This window comes from Cucumis melo, chromosome 2 (genome assembly GCF_025177605.1).
Source record: "Cucumis melo cultivar AY chromosome 2, USDA_Cmelo_AY_1.0, whole genome shotgun sequence".
NCBI lineage: Eukaryota > Viridiplantae > Streptophyta > Magnoliopsida > Cucurbitales > Cucurbitaceae > Cucumis > Cucumis melo.
Genome location: NC_066858.1, coordinates 2,610,096 through 2,627,001, shown reverse-complemented (window position 1 = coordinate 2,627,001; position 16,906 = coordinate 2,610,096). Strand labels below are relative to the sequence as shown.

The 16,906-nt window shown below is 26.3% G+C and overlaps 1 protein-coding gene across 1 annotated transcript; it reads left to right on the top strand.

Moving 5' to 3' along the window:
• The first annotated feature begins 7,261 nt into the window (after positions 1-7,261).
• On the top strand, positions 7,262-8,940 carry LOC103492371 (RING-box protein 1a). The gene is made up of 5 exons (XM_008452705.3): positions 7,262-7,615; positions 7,707-7,757; positions 7,849-7,908; positions 8,513-8,584; positions 8,675-8,940. The coding sequence occupies exons 1-5, from the start codon at positions 7,483-7,485 to the stop codon at positions 8,710-8,712; spliced, it is 354 nt and encodes a 117-aa protein (XP_008450927.1). The 5' UTR covers positions 7,262-7,482; the 3' UTR covers positions 8,713-8,940.
• The last annotated feature ends 7,966 nt before the right edge of the window (positions 8,941-16,906 follow it).

The following is a 16,906-nucleotide window of genomic DNA, read 5'->3' as shown; positions in this document are numbered from 1 at the left end:
TTAGAGAAAATAAATTTTTTAAAAGTAGTTTTTTATGTAATTTTGTTTATAGAGAGGCTTATAGATAATTTTAAAAGTTTTTTTAAGACATATAAAAGTTTTTCAAGAGAGTTAGACATTTTAATTCTTCTTCTTTTCTTTTTTTCTTTATAAAATGACTTAATTTTAAAGTTAAATACTTGAAAAGTTAAATCAAAAGTAATTTTTATATAGAGTGTATTTGAATTATCTTTTAAAGTGTTCAAATTTGAAAAAGAATCATTTAAAAAAAAAAAGTTGAAATATTTGGTAACTTTTCGAAATGCATTTTTAAAAAATATGATTGAACCAAAATTTGAGAAAATAGGGTTTTAAACAAAATTACGTATATTAACACTTATAAAAATATATATATAACAAAATATATAAGTGTCTAAATTTTAAACTTGTTTGAAAGAAAGTGTTTAAAAAATATTTTCTTCATAGATAATCTATACGCACTCATAGACGTCTCCGTGAGTAACAATTAGTCTATATACTTTAATATTTTTAACAATTTAATTCCTATCATACAAAATCTCTTTTGTTTATTATATTAACCAAGTTTTTAAAGTTTATAGAAATAAAGATAAAAAAATTTGATTCCTAATCAATTTTCAATCTACATGGGTTAGAAATTTCATTAAATCATAATAATTTTTTTTTCACACACGAAATCGTTACAGATACTAAAGTGCATGAACTAACTTATTATTAGTTAAAGTTCAAAAACTAAAATTTATCTTTAAAAAAATTTAAAAACCCTAAGTTTACAATACTGTCATCGAATTATTACTTTCATAAAAGTTTAGGGATTGTCCGTGTTTTTTAACTTATCTTTAATAATAATTAGGGTTATTTGAAAAATATCAAAAACCTTAACTTTACAATATTGTCATCGAATTGTTACTTTCATAAAATTTTAGGAATTGTCCGTGTTTTTTAGCTTATCTTTAATAATAATTAAGGTTATTTGAAAAATATCAAAAACCTTAACTTTACAATATTGTCATCGAATTGTTACTTTCATAAAATTTTAGGAATTGTCCGTGTTTTTTAGCTTATCTTTAATAATAATTAAGGTTATTTGAAAAATATCAAAAACCTTAACTTTACAATATTGTCATCGAATTGTTACTTTCATAAAATTTTAGGAATTGTCCGTGTTTTTTAGCTTATCTTTAATAATAATTAAGGTTATTTGAAAAATATCAAAAACCTTAACTTTACAATATTGTCATCGAATTGTTACTTTCATAAAATTTTAGGAATTGTCCGTGTTTTTTAGCTTATCTTTAATAATAATTAAGGTTATTTGAAAAATATCAAAAACCTTAACTTTACAATATTGTCATCGAATTATTACTTTCATATAAGTTTAGGGTTAGTCCGTGTTTTTTAACTTATCTTTAATAATAATTAGGGTTATTTGAAAAATATCAAAAACCTTAACTTTACAATATTGTCATCGAATTGTTACTTTCATAAAATTTTAGGAATTGTCCGTGTTTTTTAGCTTATCTTTAATAATAATTAAGGTTATTTGAAAAATATCAAAAACCTTAACTTTACAATATTGTCATCGAATTGTTACTTTCATAAAATTTTAGGAATTGTCCGTGTTTTTTAGCTTATCTTTAATAATAATTAAGGTTATTTGAAAAATATCAAAAACCTTAACTTTACAATATTGTCATCGAATTATTACTTTCATAAAAGTTTAGGGATTGTCCGTGTTTTTTAACTTATCTTTAATAATAATTAGGGTTATTTGAAAAATATCAAAAACCTTAACTTTACAATATTGTCATCGAATTGTTACTTTCATAAAATTTTAGGAATTGTCCGTGTTTTTTAGCTTATCTTTAATAATAATTAAGGTTATTTGAAAAATATCAAAAACCTTAACTTTACAATATTGTCATCGAATTGTTACTTTCATAAAATTTTAGGAATTGTCCGTGTTTTTTAGCTTATCTTTAATAATAATTAAGGTTATTTGAAAAATATCAAAAACCTTAACTTTACAATATTGTCATCGAATTGTTACTTTCATAAAATTTTAGGAATTGTCCGTGTTTTTTAGCTTATCTTTAATAATAATTAAGGTTATTTGAAAAATATCAAAAACCTTAACTTTACAATATTGTCATCGAATTGTTACTTTCATAAAATTTTAGGAATTGTCCGTGTTTTTTAGCTTATCTTTAATAATAATTAAGGTTATTTGAAAAATATCAAAAACCTTAACTTTACAATATTGTCATCGAATTGTTACTTTCATAAAATTTTAGGAATTGTCCGTGTTTTTTAGCTTATCTTTAATAATAATTAAGGTTATTTGAAAAATATCAAAAACCTTAACTTTACAATATTGTCATCGAATTATTACTTTCATAAAAGTTTAGGGATTGTCCGTGTTTTTTAACTTATCTTTAATAATAATTAGGGTTATTTGAAAAATATCAAAAACCTTAACTTTACAATATTGTCATCGAATTGTTACTTTCATAAAATTTTAGGAATTGTCCGTGTTTTTTAGCTTATCTTTAATAATAATTAAGGTTATTTGAAAAATATCAAAAACCTTAACTTTACAATATTGTCATCGAATTGTTACTTTCATAAAATTTTAGGAATTGTCCGTGTTTTTTAGCTTATCTTTAATAATAATTAAGGTTATTTGAAAAATATCAAAAACCTTAACTTTACAATATTGTCATCGAATTATTACTTTCATAAAAGTTTAGGGATTGTCCGTGTTTTTTAACTTATCTTTAATAATAATTAGGGTTATTTGAAAAATATCAAAAACCTTAACTTTACAATATTGTCATCGAATTGTTACTTTCATAAAATTTTAGGAATTGTCCGTGTTTTTTAGCTTATCTTTAATAATAATTAAGGTTATTTGAAAAATATCAAAAACCTTAACTTTACAATATTGTCATCGAATTATTACTTTCATATAAGTTTAGGGTTAGTCCGTGTTTTTTAATTTATCTTTAATAATAATTAGGGTTATTTGAAAAATATCAAAAACCGTTCATGATGCCAAACCAAACCATATCCAAATTTAGTGGAGCTTTTGATTATGAAGAAACCAACCCAACAAAAAAAGAAGAAATTAATTAGTACCAAAAATGTAGGGTTACCCTTAACAATTAATGATAATAATAATTATATAACTATATAAAGTGGAGCCTTACCAATACCCAACTTTTCCTTACAAATTTAGAGAAGGGAACATATAATTTATTTTAGTGGTAACACCAAAACAACACTAACTCTAATTTATTTTAGAAATCTCTTTTGCTTTGTCCTTTATTAATTGGCTCTTTCACAAGAGTAGGATTTAAAGTCCATTTAAGTTTAGTTTAATTGGTACCAATAATTGTATAGTATGCATTGATTTTTGTGACTTTAATTTATGAAATGTGATCATAATCATACTTTATGATTCATAAATGCCTTTAGTTATTTATATAATAATATTGCCTTTATTTCTTTGGAAAGGGATCATAAGAATGGAAATATTAAATTTGAAAGGAGAGAGTTTAGGTAACTTATTCATTGAGCTTAATTTGCTTTTATAATTGTTAATGAATTAATTAGACTTGATTGTCCATCTAAGATCCATCTTTCGAAATTTGTCGAGTATTATTTTTATAATCATTCATAAATTTAAAATTTTTATTTCGATTTTTCTTTTTATAATTATTTTTTGTGGGTGTGTTTTTCGCCTTTCTTAAAACAAATTTGAATTCTAAGCAAAATTTTGTTTTCACGAAGAATTCTTGAAACAGATTTAAAACAAGAAAAGTATAAATAAAAAACTCGAGAGGGATTGTAAACTTAATTTTAAAAAAACAAAATAGTTATCGAATACAATCGATTAAAATTCAAAATTCTAAGTTCATAATACCTTCTTGCATCTTTAAAATTAAAACAACATAATTAGTTATTTTGACTTTAATTTTAAATTAACATGAAATGCACATTTACACTTGTTCAAGAAAAAAAAAGAAAAAGAAAACCCTAAAATAACATCACCCAAAGCAAAGTATGCTCAATCAAAGAAAACGTCTATACATGGTAGTTTGTGTTAAAAACAAGAGGAATGAAATTACAAAATCATATATTAGATCACAATTTTAAAACTTAATTTAACATGCATGTGAATTAAGTCATCTTGTAATTATATATATATATATATATATATATATATATATAAACGTCAAATGAATTTTAAATATTGATGTTTAAATTGATACATGAAGAGCACACTTAACTTTCACGTGACAACAATAGTAAATTTGTAGTTTAGAAAAAAAAGAAAACAAAATCATATATGAAGAACAATAAAACAATTACAAAATTAGAAGTTTAAGTTTTCTCATACAAAACTATTGCCTTAAGGTTCATCTTGATTAATCAAAACATATGTGTTAGTTTTTACTAACCCTAAACATGTTAGGATTAAGTTTTAATTAACCCAAATGTTTAGTTGACACATGACTAATTCGAATCTAACTCTACATTTATCAAAAACCTATTTTTCTGATCTTCTATTGTCTTTCCGTTCATATTTTAGTAGATCAAAATTCATCCATAACGACTTAACGTTACGGGGAAATAGTGACTAAATACTAAAAAAAAGTTAAATCATAGCAAACATTTTTTGAGATATAATGAAGTTAAAGGTGTGTGTTCTTCTATGGAGTGGTTGGGGAGAGGAAGCACTATGGATGAATAGGAAAAAGGGAAGCAGAAGAAACAGCAATAATCTGCCAGCCTTTTTTCTTCTCAATTGTGTGTTCACATGACAATAGAACACTCCAAAAACCATATAAAGGATAAGATAAGATCCTTCAACATAAACAATAAAATGTCTTTCAATCATAACTCACAAACCCCTTTGTCCCTTTCGCCCTTTATGCATTATTCAAATTATTTGTGCTTTCTTGATTTAATTCTTTCTACCTATTCTCAATCAAATTTTATACCGAAACCATCCTTGTCGAATCAAAAGCGGTAACTGAAATTCTTTAGTTTGTGTTGAATGATGCTAGAACACAACAGTGGGGTAATAACTTTAATAACTTACGTTTGATCTGTTTATATAGTATTCATTTGGTTTTGGAAAATTCAATCTATTCTTTAGTTTGTAATTCTCGCTATAATTTATAAAAAAAAAAATTTAAAATTTTGAGCTATTTATTATTAAATAGAAAAGTTGGGAAAAAATTTAAAATTTACAAGTAGCAGAAGAAAAAGAAAAAAAAAAAAAGGATAGAGCAATAATTTGAAATGTTGGTTTGTTGAAATAAGTAGAAAATTCATTATGATTTGCATGGTTTTTCCATGCTTTTGTAAAAGCAAATTATCATAAGAATTATAGAATTATTTCATATACTAATAAAGTCACTTAATTTATTTGTTCGGAACTTAGAGAAATTTTTTTATTTGGATATATATCAGACGAGAAAATATTAGAATTGCAAGAGTCTCACATCCAGTAGAATCTAAGTTATTATGCACTGAAGTTAGGTTGTTGTCTTTGTAGATGTCTTATAATAACATATAAATACAATGTTGTAGTTGCAAATTATATTTCATCAGGCACACTGCTTCTTAAACATATAGGTAATATATCATATCGAGCTAGGTTATCAAACATTGTGTCTCTTTCTCTTTCTTTTGTTGTCTATTTTATTCCTTGTTATGAAACTCCATGTTTAATTATCAACGTTTGTGTTTATTTCTAATATTTGTGTGACTCATGACAATTTAGGTAAGATCGACAATCCTTGTTTTCAAAACGGTAATGTTCATGATTAATAAGTTTATGAAAGTAAAAGTAATAAAAGAAGTCTTGAAAGTGCTTTGTCCAACAAGTGTTATTAATGGCAATTCTATCTACAATTTCAAGCTTGCAAATGCCCAAAGATGGTTTGTTGAATTTTCTTGGAATTGAATCTTGTGGTAAAATTGGTTGGAAATTAGATTTTGGAGTATTATCATTATTTAAAGACCTATTGAATAATTCATACTTGAAGTTTCGGGTGTCAAATAAACAAAAGTTTGAAAGTTGACAGATTGAACTTTCTATAGAATACATCGAAGAGAAATTCATGTTAAATGTATTCAACTTTATTGTATATTTAAGAAATGTATTATTTTATTTGAATTTGAGTACAAATATATGTAGAATACTAACGTAAGGTAACATAAACATTTGAAAAATGTAATTGTTTACTTTGGAGGTTAATTGGTTAATTATTTAGTTTTTCCTCTTGCAAAATTGTAATTTCCTTTTGTTAATTACATTGATAACTTTGACTTTAAAGTTAAATTAATGTACAATTAACATTTGAAATTTTAGATTTCTATAATTTTTATAATTTATGATGTTTAATTTGTATTTTATTTATCTATTGGACCTAGATGTCAACCTATAATTAGGTAAAAATGTTAGGCATGATTTTTCTAATTTGAGCTATACTACATGATTGGTTTTAGAAATTATTTCAAACAAAAAAGAAAATTGTTAAAATTATTTATAAAAGCAACAAAATTTCGAGATCTAAATGATTGATGATAGACACCAATAAATATCGACAGATTTCTATTTAGGGTGATAGTCAATTCGATTTTGTCGATTTTAGAGCTAACAAAGAACCAAGCCAAACCAATCAATTTTACGCCTAAGAGATCCAAATCAATGTCCAGCCCTTTTTGCTAACTTTAAATTAAAAATTGGTCTATTTTTTTTCTTTCTAAAGTGCAATTTGACAATTTATTTTATTTTTTCATTTTTGCCACTTTCTTAAATAAAAAACGTGCACATAGTACAATAATTAGTCTTTTTTTAAAAAAAAAAATAAATTATAATACAAAACGATACCTAATGGACGATGTATTTTATATGTCATTTAGCTCTACTCGGTTTTTATTGATTTTTCCAGCAAAAATCCGATCCAAACCAATACTTTTTGGTTTCCTCCACATGTAAGCCGAGAAGTGCAATTTAATACTAAAATCCAAACCAAACCACTGGATCGATTTCGTTTTTTGCAGTACTCCTTCTATTGTTATCCATCAATGTAGAAGTCTATAGATGTCCATTATTAATAGATTTAAAAATTATATATATATAAAAATATTAATATTTTGGTTGATGTGAAAAAAATTGTGAATATGGAAAGTTTTGGAATTTTGTATCCTATTTTTCACAAGAAACGAACTTTAAAAGAATCAACATAGAAAGTGAAAATTTAAATCCTACTAGAAATATTAGGAATAGAGTTTTTATGGGCCCAAAGGCCCAAACCCCTTTTGTAATTTATTCTTCTTTGTTTCAATCTCTCCCCAACGCAAATTCTTCGAAATTCTTCCAAACTCGCCGGATTTCTTCTTCGCCGCTCACCGGAGAACTGACTCTTTCCGATCGTGGTTTCATCCATGGCTACCTTGGATACCGATGTCCCTATGGTTCCCGCCGGTGAAGCTTCAAGCAGTGCTGGCCCTTCGTCTTCCAAAAAACCTAAGCGATTTGAGATCAAGAAGTGGAACGCTGTCGCTCTCTGGGCTTGGGGTATTTCCAAACCCTAATTTCAATTTCTTGGATTTTTTTTTATTCCTTTCGATTTTGAGATGTTTCTTACTGATTCTTATTGTTGTTGCAGATATTGTTGTCGATAACTGTGCAATTTGTAGGAATCACATAATGGATCTTTGTAAGTTGGAGGAAATTTTCAAATTTTGTTGAATTCCATGTGTGGTTTTGGATTTTAATTTTGATGTTTCTTACTGTTGTTCTTCGTTTAGGTATTGAATGTCAGGCGAATCAAGCGAGTGCTACCAGTGAGGAATGCACTGTTGCCTGGGGTATGCTATTACGCCTCATTTTCTCTAACATTGATTTTGATTTTAGTTTTCCTTGTTTGAGATGCTTTGAGAGCTCTGTTTGCTATATTTTCTTTCCTTTTTCTGTGAGATACTTTCAGTTTGTCTTTGGATTGTTTGTGCATTTTGAATTGCAGCTCCCTTGAGATATTAGTGGAAAATCATCCTGAACTACTGTGTTTTTTTAATTTAAACTGCTAAAAGATACCAATTGGACTTGCTGAATGGGCATTTCTTTCCTTTGATACCGATGAATGAAAGCTACTTCATATTAATCTAGGATTTTCATTTTTGGTTTCTCATTGCCATTTGTTAGATGATATAATATTAAATTTACCTTCATTTATTAGTTTAAGTTTTTGGGTCAACCAGTGATTTAAGATGGTATTAGAGTAGTGGTCCAAGCAGGAGTATTTGGTAATATAGCATTAAAGTTTACCTTCCCTTCTGCTTCAATTTGTGGGTCATCCGGTGATTTAAGACCATTTGATCTCTTGAGAGTTATTGTGGTAGTTTCTTTGGGTGATTAGGTCTTTATTTGCTTCTATATTTTGGGTTTGTTCTTTATTAAGATTCTTGTTTGCAGGGGTATGCAACCATGCTTTCCACTTCCACTGCATTAGTCGTTGGTTGAAGACTCGCCAAGTTTGTCCATTAGGTACTTTAGTTTACTATAACGTTTCTAATTCATGCAACTGTATAAAAATTCTGCTCCTTTTTCTGATTGAATTCTTGTTATGTTTTTCAGACAACAGCGAATGGGAGTTCCAGAAGTATGGACATTAGGACCTTCACATCGTCGCAATTGCCAATGGGTCAGTCAAACAAATACTACCCTAAAATGTCTAGTTGTTGAAAACAAACTACTGTCCATTCCCCGATCCTGTTGTGTTTTATTCTCATGCATTTTTATATCTCTAGTAGTTTAAGATTGACTACTTTATTTTACTATGTGAACCTTAGATGTTTCTTTACAAATGTTGATTTAAATGTTAATTTTTCCTTCTTTGAACATCCCTGCTTTTGTTTTCCGCTGTCTGTGTTTTGGGTCGAACCGGAATGCTAATTCTCTTCATTAATTTTCGCCTTCATCTTTACTAAATATCTTGATCAAAGTTCTTTCTTCCTATGATTTTCTTCTATGATTGTGTTGGAAATGGGAGTGTTAATGTTTTCTTACAATATGAAATATCATAATTTTGAAGGGTTGAACATGTGTTTTAGTAGTTTCTTTTCAATTTAGTCTCTTCTGGCTAAAGAATTTCAATTTAGTTATAGGATAACTTGACAATCTCAAGTTGGTAAGAATATAATTCCTCCACATTTGTAAGGAATTGGTTAATCATGAAGGAGGAAAGTATCTAATTCCTCCACATTTGTAAGGAATTGGCCAAGTTTCTTCTTCTTTCATATATTAAACTTTAGAACATGCATAATAGATTACAAAAGATTTCGTCTTGTCCCTTGTCCTTGCCTATTAATACATCAGTATATTGTTTAAATAATATGATATTGTAAAATTAACGCAGGTTATGAGCAGAATTTCTTATAAGGTTAAAATTTTAGTTCATTAACTTCTCAATTTATTCCATATATCGTGTGTCTAAATATGTCTACTAAACATTTAAAAAGAAATAATATGACTATTATTGGCTACAAAATTGAAACTTCAAGATTGAATTAGAAACAAAAACAATTTTTCGTCTAATACAATAAATAAATTTTAAGTACTTTTTATATTTTATGAGATTTTTGGATGCTAGATTGAAAGTTTAGGGGTTTATTAGAAATTTAGAGAGGTTTATTTAAGTTGCTTGAAAATCTAAATTTTAGATAATTTATTAAGTAGTCATTTTAGAAACTAAAAAATAAACTTGAACTAGCTCGAATTTAGTTTAAGATAATGATAGAGTAAATAACAATAGTAAAAGTAGTTACATGTCTAATGGTGTTTATATCTCTTACTTCTCAAAAACTAAAAAAAAAAAAAAAAAAAAAGAATAATTACTAAACAAATCTTAAATTTTAAAAATATTTGTTTTTCAAAATTGTTCAACAGTGCTGTCGGGTTTAACCCCAAGACTAATACCAACTAAAACAATGTGTCTATTGATGTTTCAACTTAGGACTTTACTATATATTTTAAATAATATTTAAATTTTATATTAAAATGAAAAAAATGATAAATCGATGGGGGCACATGCCCTTGACCCCAACATGGCTTTGCCTGTGATTACGTTACATGGCTTAAATTTAGTATCGGTTCTTACATGTAGATGCATGTAGTTGAACCTTCAAATAGGTAAGTCTGTGGAGAGCACTTGGCCTATCGCTATCGAGTTAGGTACTAACTTGTACTAAACAAGTTGAGCCATGTATTTCTCCTCTCGCTACTTTTCTCACAATTCCATCTCTGCAACGCTAAAATAGTAAGGATGGATAAAAGATATAAGATAGACCAATCTCACAAATGAGGTATGCAAGACTATTCTAACTTAGCCTCTAACATACCACTATGATCATTTAAACATAGACTTAAGCATTAGAGAGTTTGACGGATATGGTTCTACACTTATCCAAGTGTTCGTTGTTAATGGTGATTCATCATCTACAAAATAGAAAGATTACGCTCAAATTTTCTTTTATTCCCAAAATGCAAAAACCTAAAATTTGTTTGAGGTAATCATATCATAAATTTGCATCCAATCCATTCTCATAACTAATTGACAATAAGAAAAATAGCTCATGTATCTTACAAAGATAATGATATCCTCTCGTTTTCTTTTCAATATGGTATCCTCCATATACCTCTTTAGACGGTAACTACTTGAGCATCATTCTTTGCATCGGATCACCATTTTTGATTCTGATCATATTATTAAATAAATATCAAAGAGATATATATAGTTCATTTTTTTTTTATGTCTCTCCTTATTAACGTGAAATCCTCAAGCACAATAATGCTTAATTAATTCCCATATATGCTATAACTATGGTTGGCATATTTGACCTTTGTTTTAAAGAAACAAACCATTTTTGTTTAGATTGTACAAAAATGGAGTCCTCTAAAACAATAGTAACTAATAATTGGAAATTAAAACATGGAATAATGAATGACAAATAATTTGTCAAGTCAATTAAAAATAAATAATAAATAATAAATAATGATTTTTTTGGGGGGGGGGGGGGACAAAATTTCAAGTGGATATAAATAGAACAACCAATCATTTTCTTCATTTTGATCAATTCCATTTTTTTTCTTTTTTCATTTTGGTCAATCAAGTCATGGATAGCGGCTAATTCATAAGTCTTGAAAATGATAACACGCTTTTTATTTTCAAATTAATTATTTATTTATTCAAACTTTCTCAATAAAATAATAATAAGAATTATTGAATTACAAAGTAGAGAGTTTACTAATTAATAATTTCTTTGTCTTGTGAGTTGCACAATATTGTTGTCATTTGTGTTTACCAATGTTCGTGAAACGATAAACTTGATTTGAATTATCATTATTGTTGGGTCTTTAATAATTAGTAGGTTTTCCCAACTTAACAGTTTTGATAAACCCTTCGACGATATTTCTATCTTTGAGAGAATTGACTTTCCCACGTCTTTGAGTGAATTTGCAACCTCATAAAACCGATCACTTGATCTATGTGATAACGTATCAGACAACCAAGTCACTCTTTGCCCCTTTCTAAAGGCCATGTTGTATCTATGTTCAAGTTCCGTCTTCTCACAGAGACTGTAAAGAAGGAATGAAAGTGCATGAGAAGAACTTAGAGATAGACTCGATTTGGATTGTTCCACAAGGTTCATAACTTGGGAGTTTCTATCCATGCTTATTGATCAAATAAAGTTAATATCATTTTCGATTTGTATCTTTTTTTAGAATTATTTTTTAAATACTTATTATATAAAAATCCTATTGCATGTTAAAATTATTAAGTTTGAGAATCAAATTGCAAATAATTGAATTATTGGAGTTCTTGTTGGATAGATAAAGAAAATATATATTCCACTTTTGAAATCCAACTTCCCACCAAAGAGGAAATTTGAATATGTGTAACTTTCAAAGAAATTCCAATTGGAATAAATGGTTTGTTTTCTATAGAATCTTGTCCATCTTATCCAACTTATATGATATATTTATAGAATAATCATCACAAACCAATGTACCATTTATATGTTCGAGATAAGATTGTATGTTTAACTCGTGAATTAATTTAAACGTGTAAATTTCAAAATGTAAGAGATGATTACATCTTTTTCCTCACAATATGTACTACAAAATAGGCATTATTGTAGATATTTTAAGAATTCACACTAATTAATTTGGTATCAAAAGGACAAAAATTGACTTTGACAAAATTGGAGTTGAACTGAACCTATTTGATATTACTTGAAGTTTAAAAAATAGTTATAAATATATAAAAGATGGAGCTACCAATTAAACTTATGGAGATTGAATGACATGGAATCTTCTTGGGAAGTAACAAAGTCAAAAGAGCAAAGAGATTGTTCATATTTTATATCTGTATTTGAGGGATTATCATAAGGTCACCCTTATGATTGATTGAGACCCATCACCTAAAATTCCAAAATTAATTATTACAAATCCCCTAATTAAAGGATTATATATATATATATATACACATTATATTACTTATTATGACAGTTCTTCAATATCATCAATGTATGATATTTATTTATTTTAGTAGAGATTTGTAATATTTTATTTTAAATAAAATGATATGAAACTCTAAACTTAAAACTAAATCCTTAAGTTGATTATTGACAATTATAATCTGTCACAATAAGTACTTAATAATGACAGCTTGAAATTGAAGCAATAATTATTTATCGTTGATAGTAATATTGTATCATTAAAACTAATTACGATAGTTTTAGAAAGTGTTGCTGATGCTCTTAACACTTGATATGTTTGATTCAAAAATTAAAAAACAATCGTTACAACAAGTTGTTGCAACGACAATTGTTAAGTGTCACAGATTCCATGTTTTCTTATAGTTAATTATAGTGTGATAATTAACTTTTTATAGCCCATAAGACGTTTTGTTAAATATATTAATTCAATTATAATTAGCTTGAGTATAGTTCAATCGAATGAGACATCTGCTATCGTCTCAAAAATTGATTCGATTTCAATTCCTAATTTTATTTAACTAAAAAAATCTTTAATAATTAACGTTAAAGTTGAGCAAGTAAAAAGATTTAGAAAATATATATGTTTAGATATGCACGAAAAAGACGATGTTTGATTTCTTTAACATAGAGAAAAAAGAATTTAATTTAACTAAAGAATTCAATAACGTGTGTTAGTTGATTTAGATCGTTGGATAACAAATAAAGGGTTGAGATTTAACAATGGAGAGAATATTTTTTTTGAAAAAATGATTAAGAAAAAGACGTAACAATCAAGTTTGCACTAAGATATATTGAGTTGAATACTTCTTCTAGATGGACGTGTGCACTTCACACATATATGGTAGGTGAAAATGTATTTGAATATATAACCTAATTGCTATTGAAAAATTGGAAAACGACCTCGATGTTATGTATATACCTAACCCGATAAATTATTCGAAGATATCGTCACAAAGTATCTAGTAACTAATATTTAAAAATTGTACGTAGGACAAAAGAAACTATTAATGTAATTTGAAATTGTGTACCTCAATCATTAGAATTTAGAAGCATATGTTAATTTTCAAATTCATATCCAACGGTTGTTAATAGGTGAGCTATTCACAAGACCAGATCTGGATCCTAAATCATTATTTGACAAATCATAGGAGACTAGAATGTTGCTAAAACTTCATATATGTATTATGAATTCGAGACTTGGAACAATCTTGTTCTATTTAGGAAGAGGAAAGAATATAGTGAAGCACATGATGAGAAGATTTGTCGACAGGTCAAACAATTAAAGACCGTTTTAATCGTGGATGTTGTTTCATGGGGATATATATTAAATATCTAAGACTTGGATAATTAGTATTTATGATTAGATATGTTGGAAAATTAATGTTATAATTTAAAGATTTGTATTATCCAATGAAGTAAATTAAATTATTACTTAATCATATGCTAGGATGAATTAAATTTAACCTAAATTCATATACTTTTATATTAATTAATTAATTATAACTAAAAATAATTAAAATTAATTACTAAAAACAATTAATAATTAATATAAATGGATTATAATAGAGATAATTAATGATCATAATTTATATTAAAAATCTAAAATAACATAATAAAGATATTATTTTAAATTTATTAAGCCTAAATAATATATTTATATATGTTAGTTAATTTATAGTAATGAATAATATATTTATTTATAAGTTATATGTAAGCTATATTTTTGTTGTCCATTTTTCAAACAGAAAAATCTCAAACTTTTATAGGTTATTAAAAAATCTATATTAGATGTGTTTTAAAGTTTTTTAGATAACAATATTACGAGGGGCGAAATAAATAGAGATATTAAATATATGTATGAAATTTTATGAAAAACATATAAAATAAATTAGGCATTAAAGATAATAGGTCATGACAATTACCATTTTAAACCCTAAACTCACATTGATAACAGTTTTCTCTTAATTAGATATTTATAGACAATTGATAGATTTATTAATTTTAAATCACCATTTTGATTTCTAACGTTTTATTATTATTATTATTTAATATTTTCAATAAAAAGTAATTTCAAATGACTAATTTTAGAACTTATTAAGCCCGCGACGACTAAATTAATTAGAATATCAATTCGAACATATACAAAACTAAAACGAAATGAAGAAATTTAAAGTATAGATACTAAAATGATGTTAAATTTAGGGCTCTTTTAAAAAATATAACAAAATGACAATATATTTATACTGTATAGAATAATTTCGAAAACAGAAAACGCTCACAGGCCCACCGTAGAAAATACAAAAAATGTCCCGTCAATAACGCGATACACGATCGTTTAAATTTGGTTGTTTAGATTTGACTATAATTTATTTTTTCAATTCTAAATGATCCCAAATCTAAACATTTTTTTAAAATTTTGGTATATGTTTAAATTTGGCTAAACGATTTTTTTTAATTCTTTTAGTACACGATTGTTTAGATTTGTTTACACGATAATTTATTTTTTTACACGATCGTTTACTTTTTTTTTTATTACATTTGGCTACTCCAATCTAAATCATTTTTTTCAAGATTATGTACTTTAGATTTGGTTACCCAAATTTATATGACGTAAAAAAAAGAAAAGAAGAAAGACATGGAAAGAAATCGCAGCGAAAAAAAAAAGAATGAGGAAGTCGACGAAAGAAATCGCAGCGAGGAAGAGAAGAAAGACGGAAGGGCATATCTGGAATATTTAAAAAATGACAAACTTTATAAGCTTTGTTACACGAACCGTAAATAGTTTGATGTTTTGTTATATTTACGAAAATTATCATTAAATTTAATTATTATTTTATTTATATACATCCTACCATATTTTTAAATGTCAAATTAGTTGATTCCTAAAAAAATGTCCATTAGTAGTTGTTATTATTATTAGTTACAACAAAAAAGAGAATATCATTAAGCCTCGAACCACATGAAAAATATCTTACTTTTCTTTTTCCATTTTTTTAAATTAAGTTTTTTTTCTCGGTTTGCATATTTTTTAAATACAACAGTTAATCTCGGACCAAATTCTAAAAATAAATTCTTAAAATATAAATTACAAAATAAGAAATTAGATGTGTTTACAACTTTAACTTTTTAAAAACTAAAAAGATAATAATAATAATAAATTGTGTTACCAAATAAAGTTGATCATTTCAATAACTTGGATTAATGGGACATGGTAGGCTATCCTAAAGTATTTAGTAATTAATCAAAGTGCAAAGCCTCTTTAAAGTTTGTGTTTCTTTTTTCACTTTTTGAATTCATAATTGTTATTGTAAAAAATGTTGGTGTAGGTCTAATAATAATTATTGGCTTCAAGATATGCATTTTATTCTTAATAAAGTTTGTGGTTCTTAATGAGAACTCTTATGACTTTTGCCAACTTTGTTTTAAAAAAACCTCATGCTACATTTTAGTCACATCATCAACTAATAAAAATACAATGTAAATTTGATAAAATAAAATGGTGACATCATCCTCATCTAGATCATTAACATCACTCAACAAAATTGAAATTCATTACAAATGATAATACTGATAAAAATATAAAAATATGAAAAAAATTTAGAATTTATCGATGACAGTTATTGATAGATATTATTTATCAATGTCACTCATAGACATTGATAAAAGTTTATTAATATTTATTACTAATTGAAATTTGAAATTTACTCTAGATTATTTGATAAGATATTAGGAAAAATAATTGCTATAGAAAAATTAAACTGAACAAATATTCGTTTCATTTTAAATAAAAAAAAACAATTGATAGTAAATTAGGAAGTAATGTCGTATAACCCTAACTATTTTTCAAATATAGTAAAATGAACTAAAATATTTATAAAATATAATAAAATATCATAGTTTATCTACGAATAAATTGGGATAAACCAAGATTGACTACTCATTACAAGAAATTGTAGATCTCGCGACACCATATTCAAACGTCAAGAGTCTAGGTGTCAGGAGATTGCGAGATTCAGGTATCTCCAACGCAATAGATGTGGAGTCAGGAGATACATTAACTCCCGACACGCAACTAATTTGTTGACACATCTAGGGGTATCTCCCGATGCTTTGTTGGTATGCGTCGGGTGATATGTGGGAACTCTTGACGGATGATCCATATGTATCATGATAAACAAAAAATATTAATCTATCTTGATCTATTATAAATAAATTGTAATATCTTACTATATTTATAAATATTTGGGTTTAAAATAAATTTTCTATAACAGACAATAATCTTTACACCATACACTTGAATCGTAGTATT

Bases quoted from the DNA above. Each gene is read 5' to 3' on its own strand.
- LOC103492371 (XM_008452705.3), top strand. From the start codon at position 7,483: ATGGCTACCTTGGATACCGATGTCCCTATGGTTCCCGCCGGTGAAGCT. The intron at 7,758-7,848 runs GTAAGTTGGAGG...TTCTTCGTTTAG, and splicing joins GAATCACATAATGGATCTTT to GTATTGAATGTCAGGCGAAT. The intron at 8,585-8,674 runs GTACTTTAGTTT...TATGTTTTTCAG, and splicing joins TCGCCAAGTTTGTCCATTAG to ACAACAGCGAATGGGAGTTC.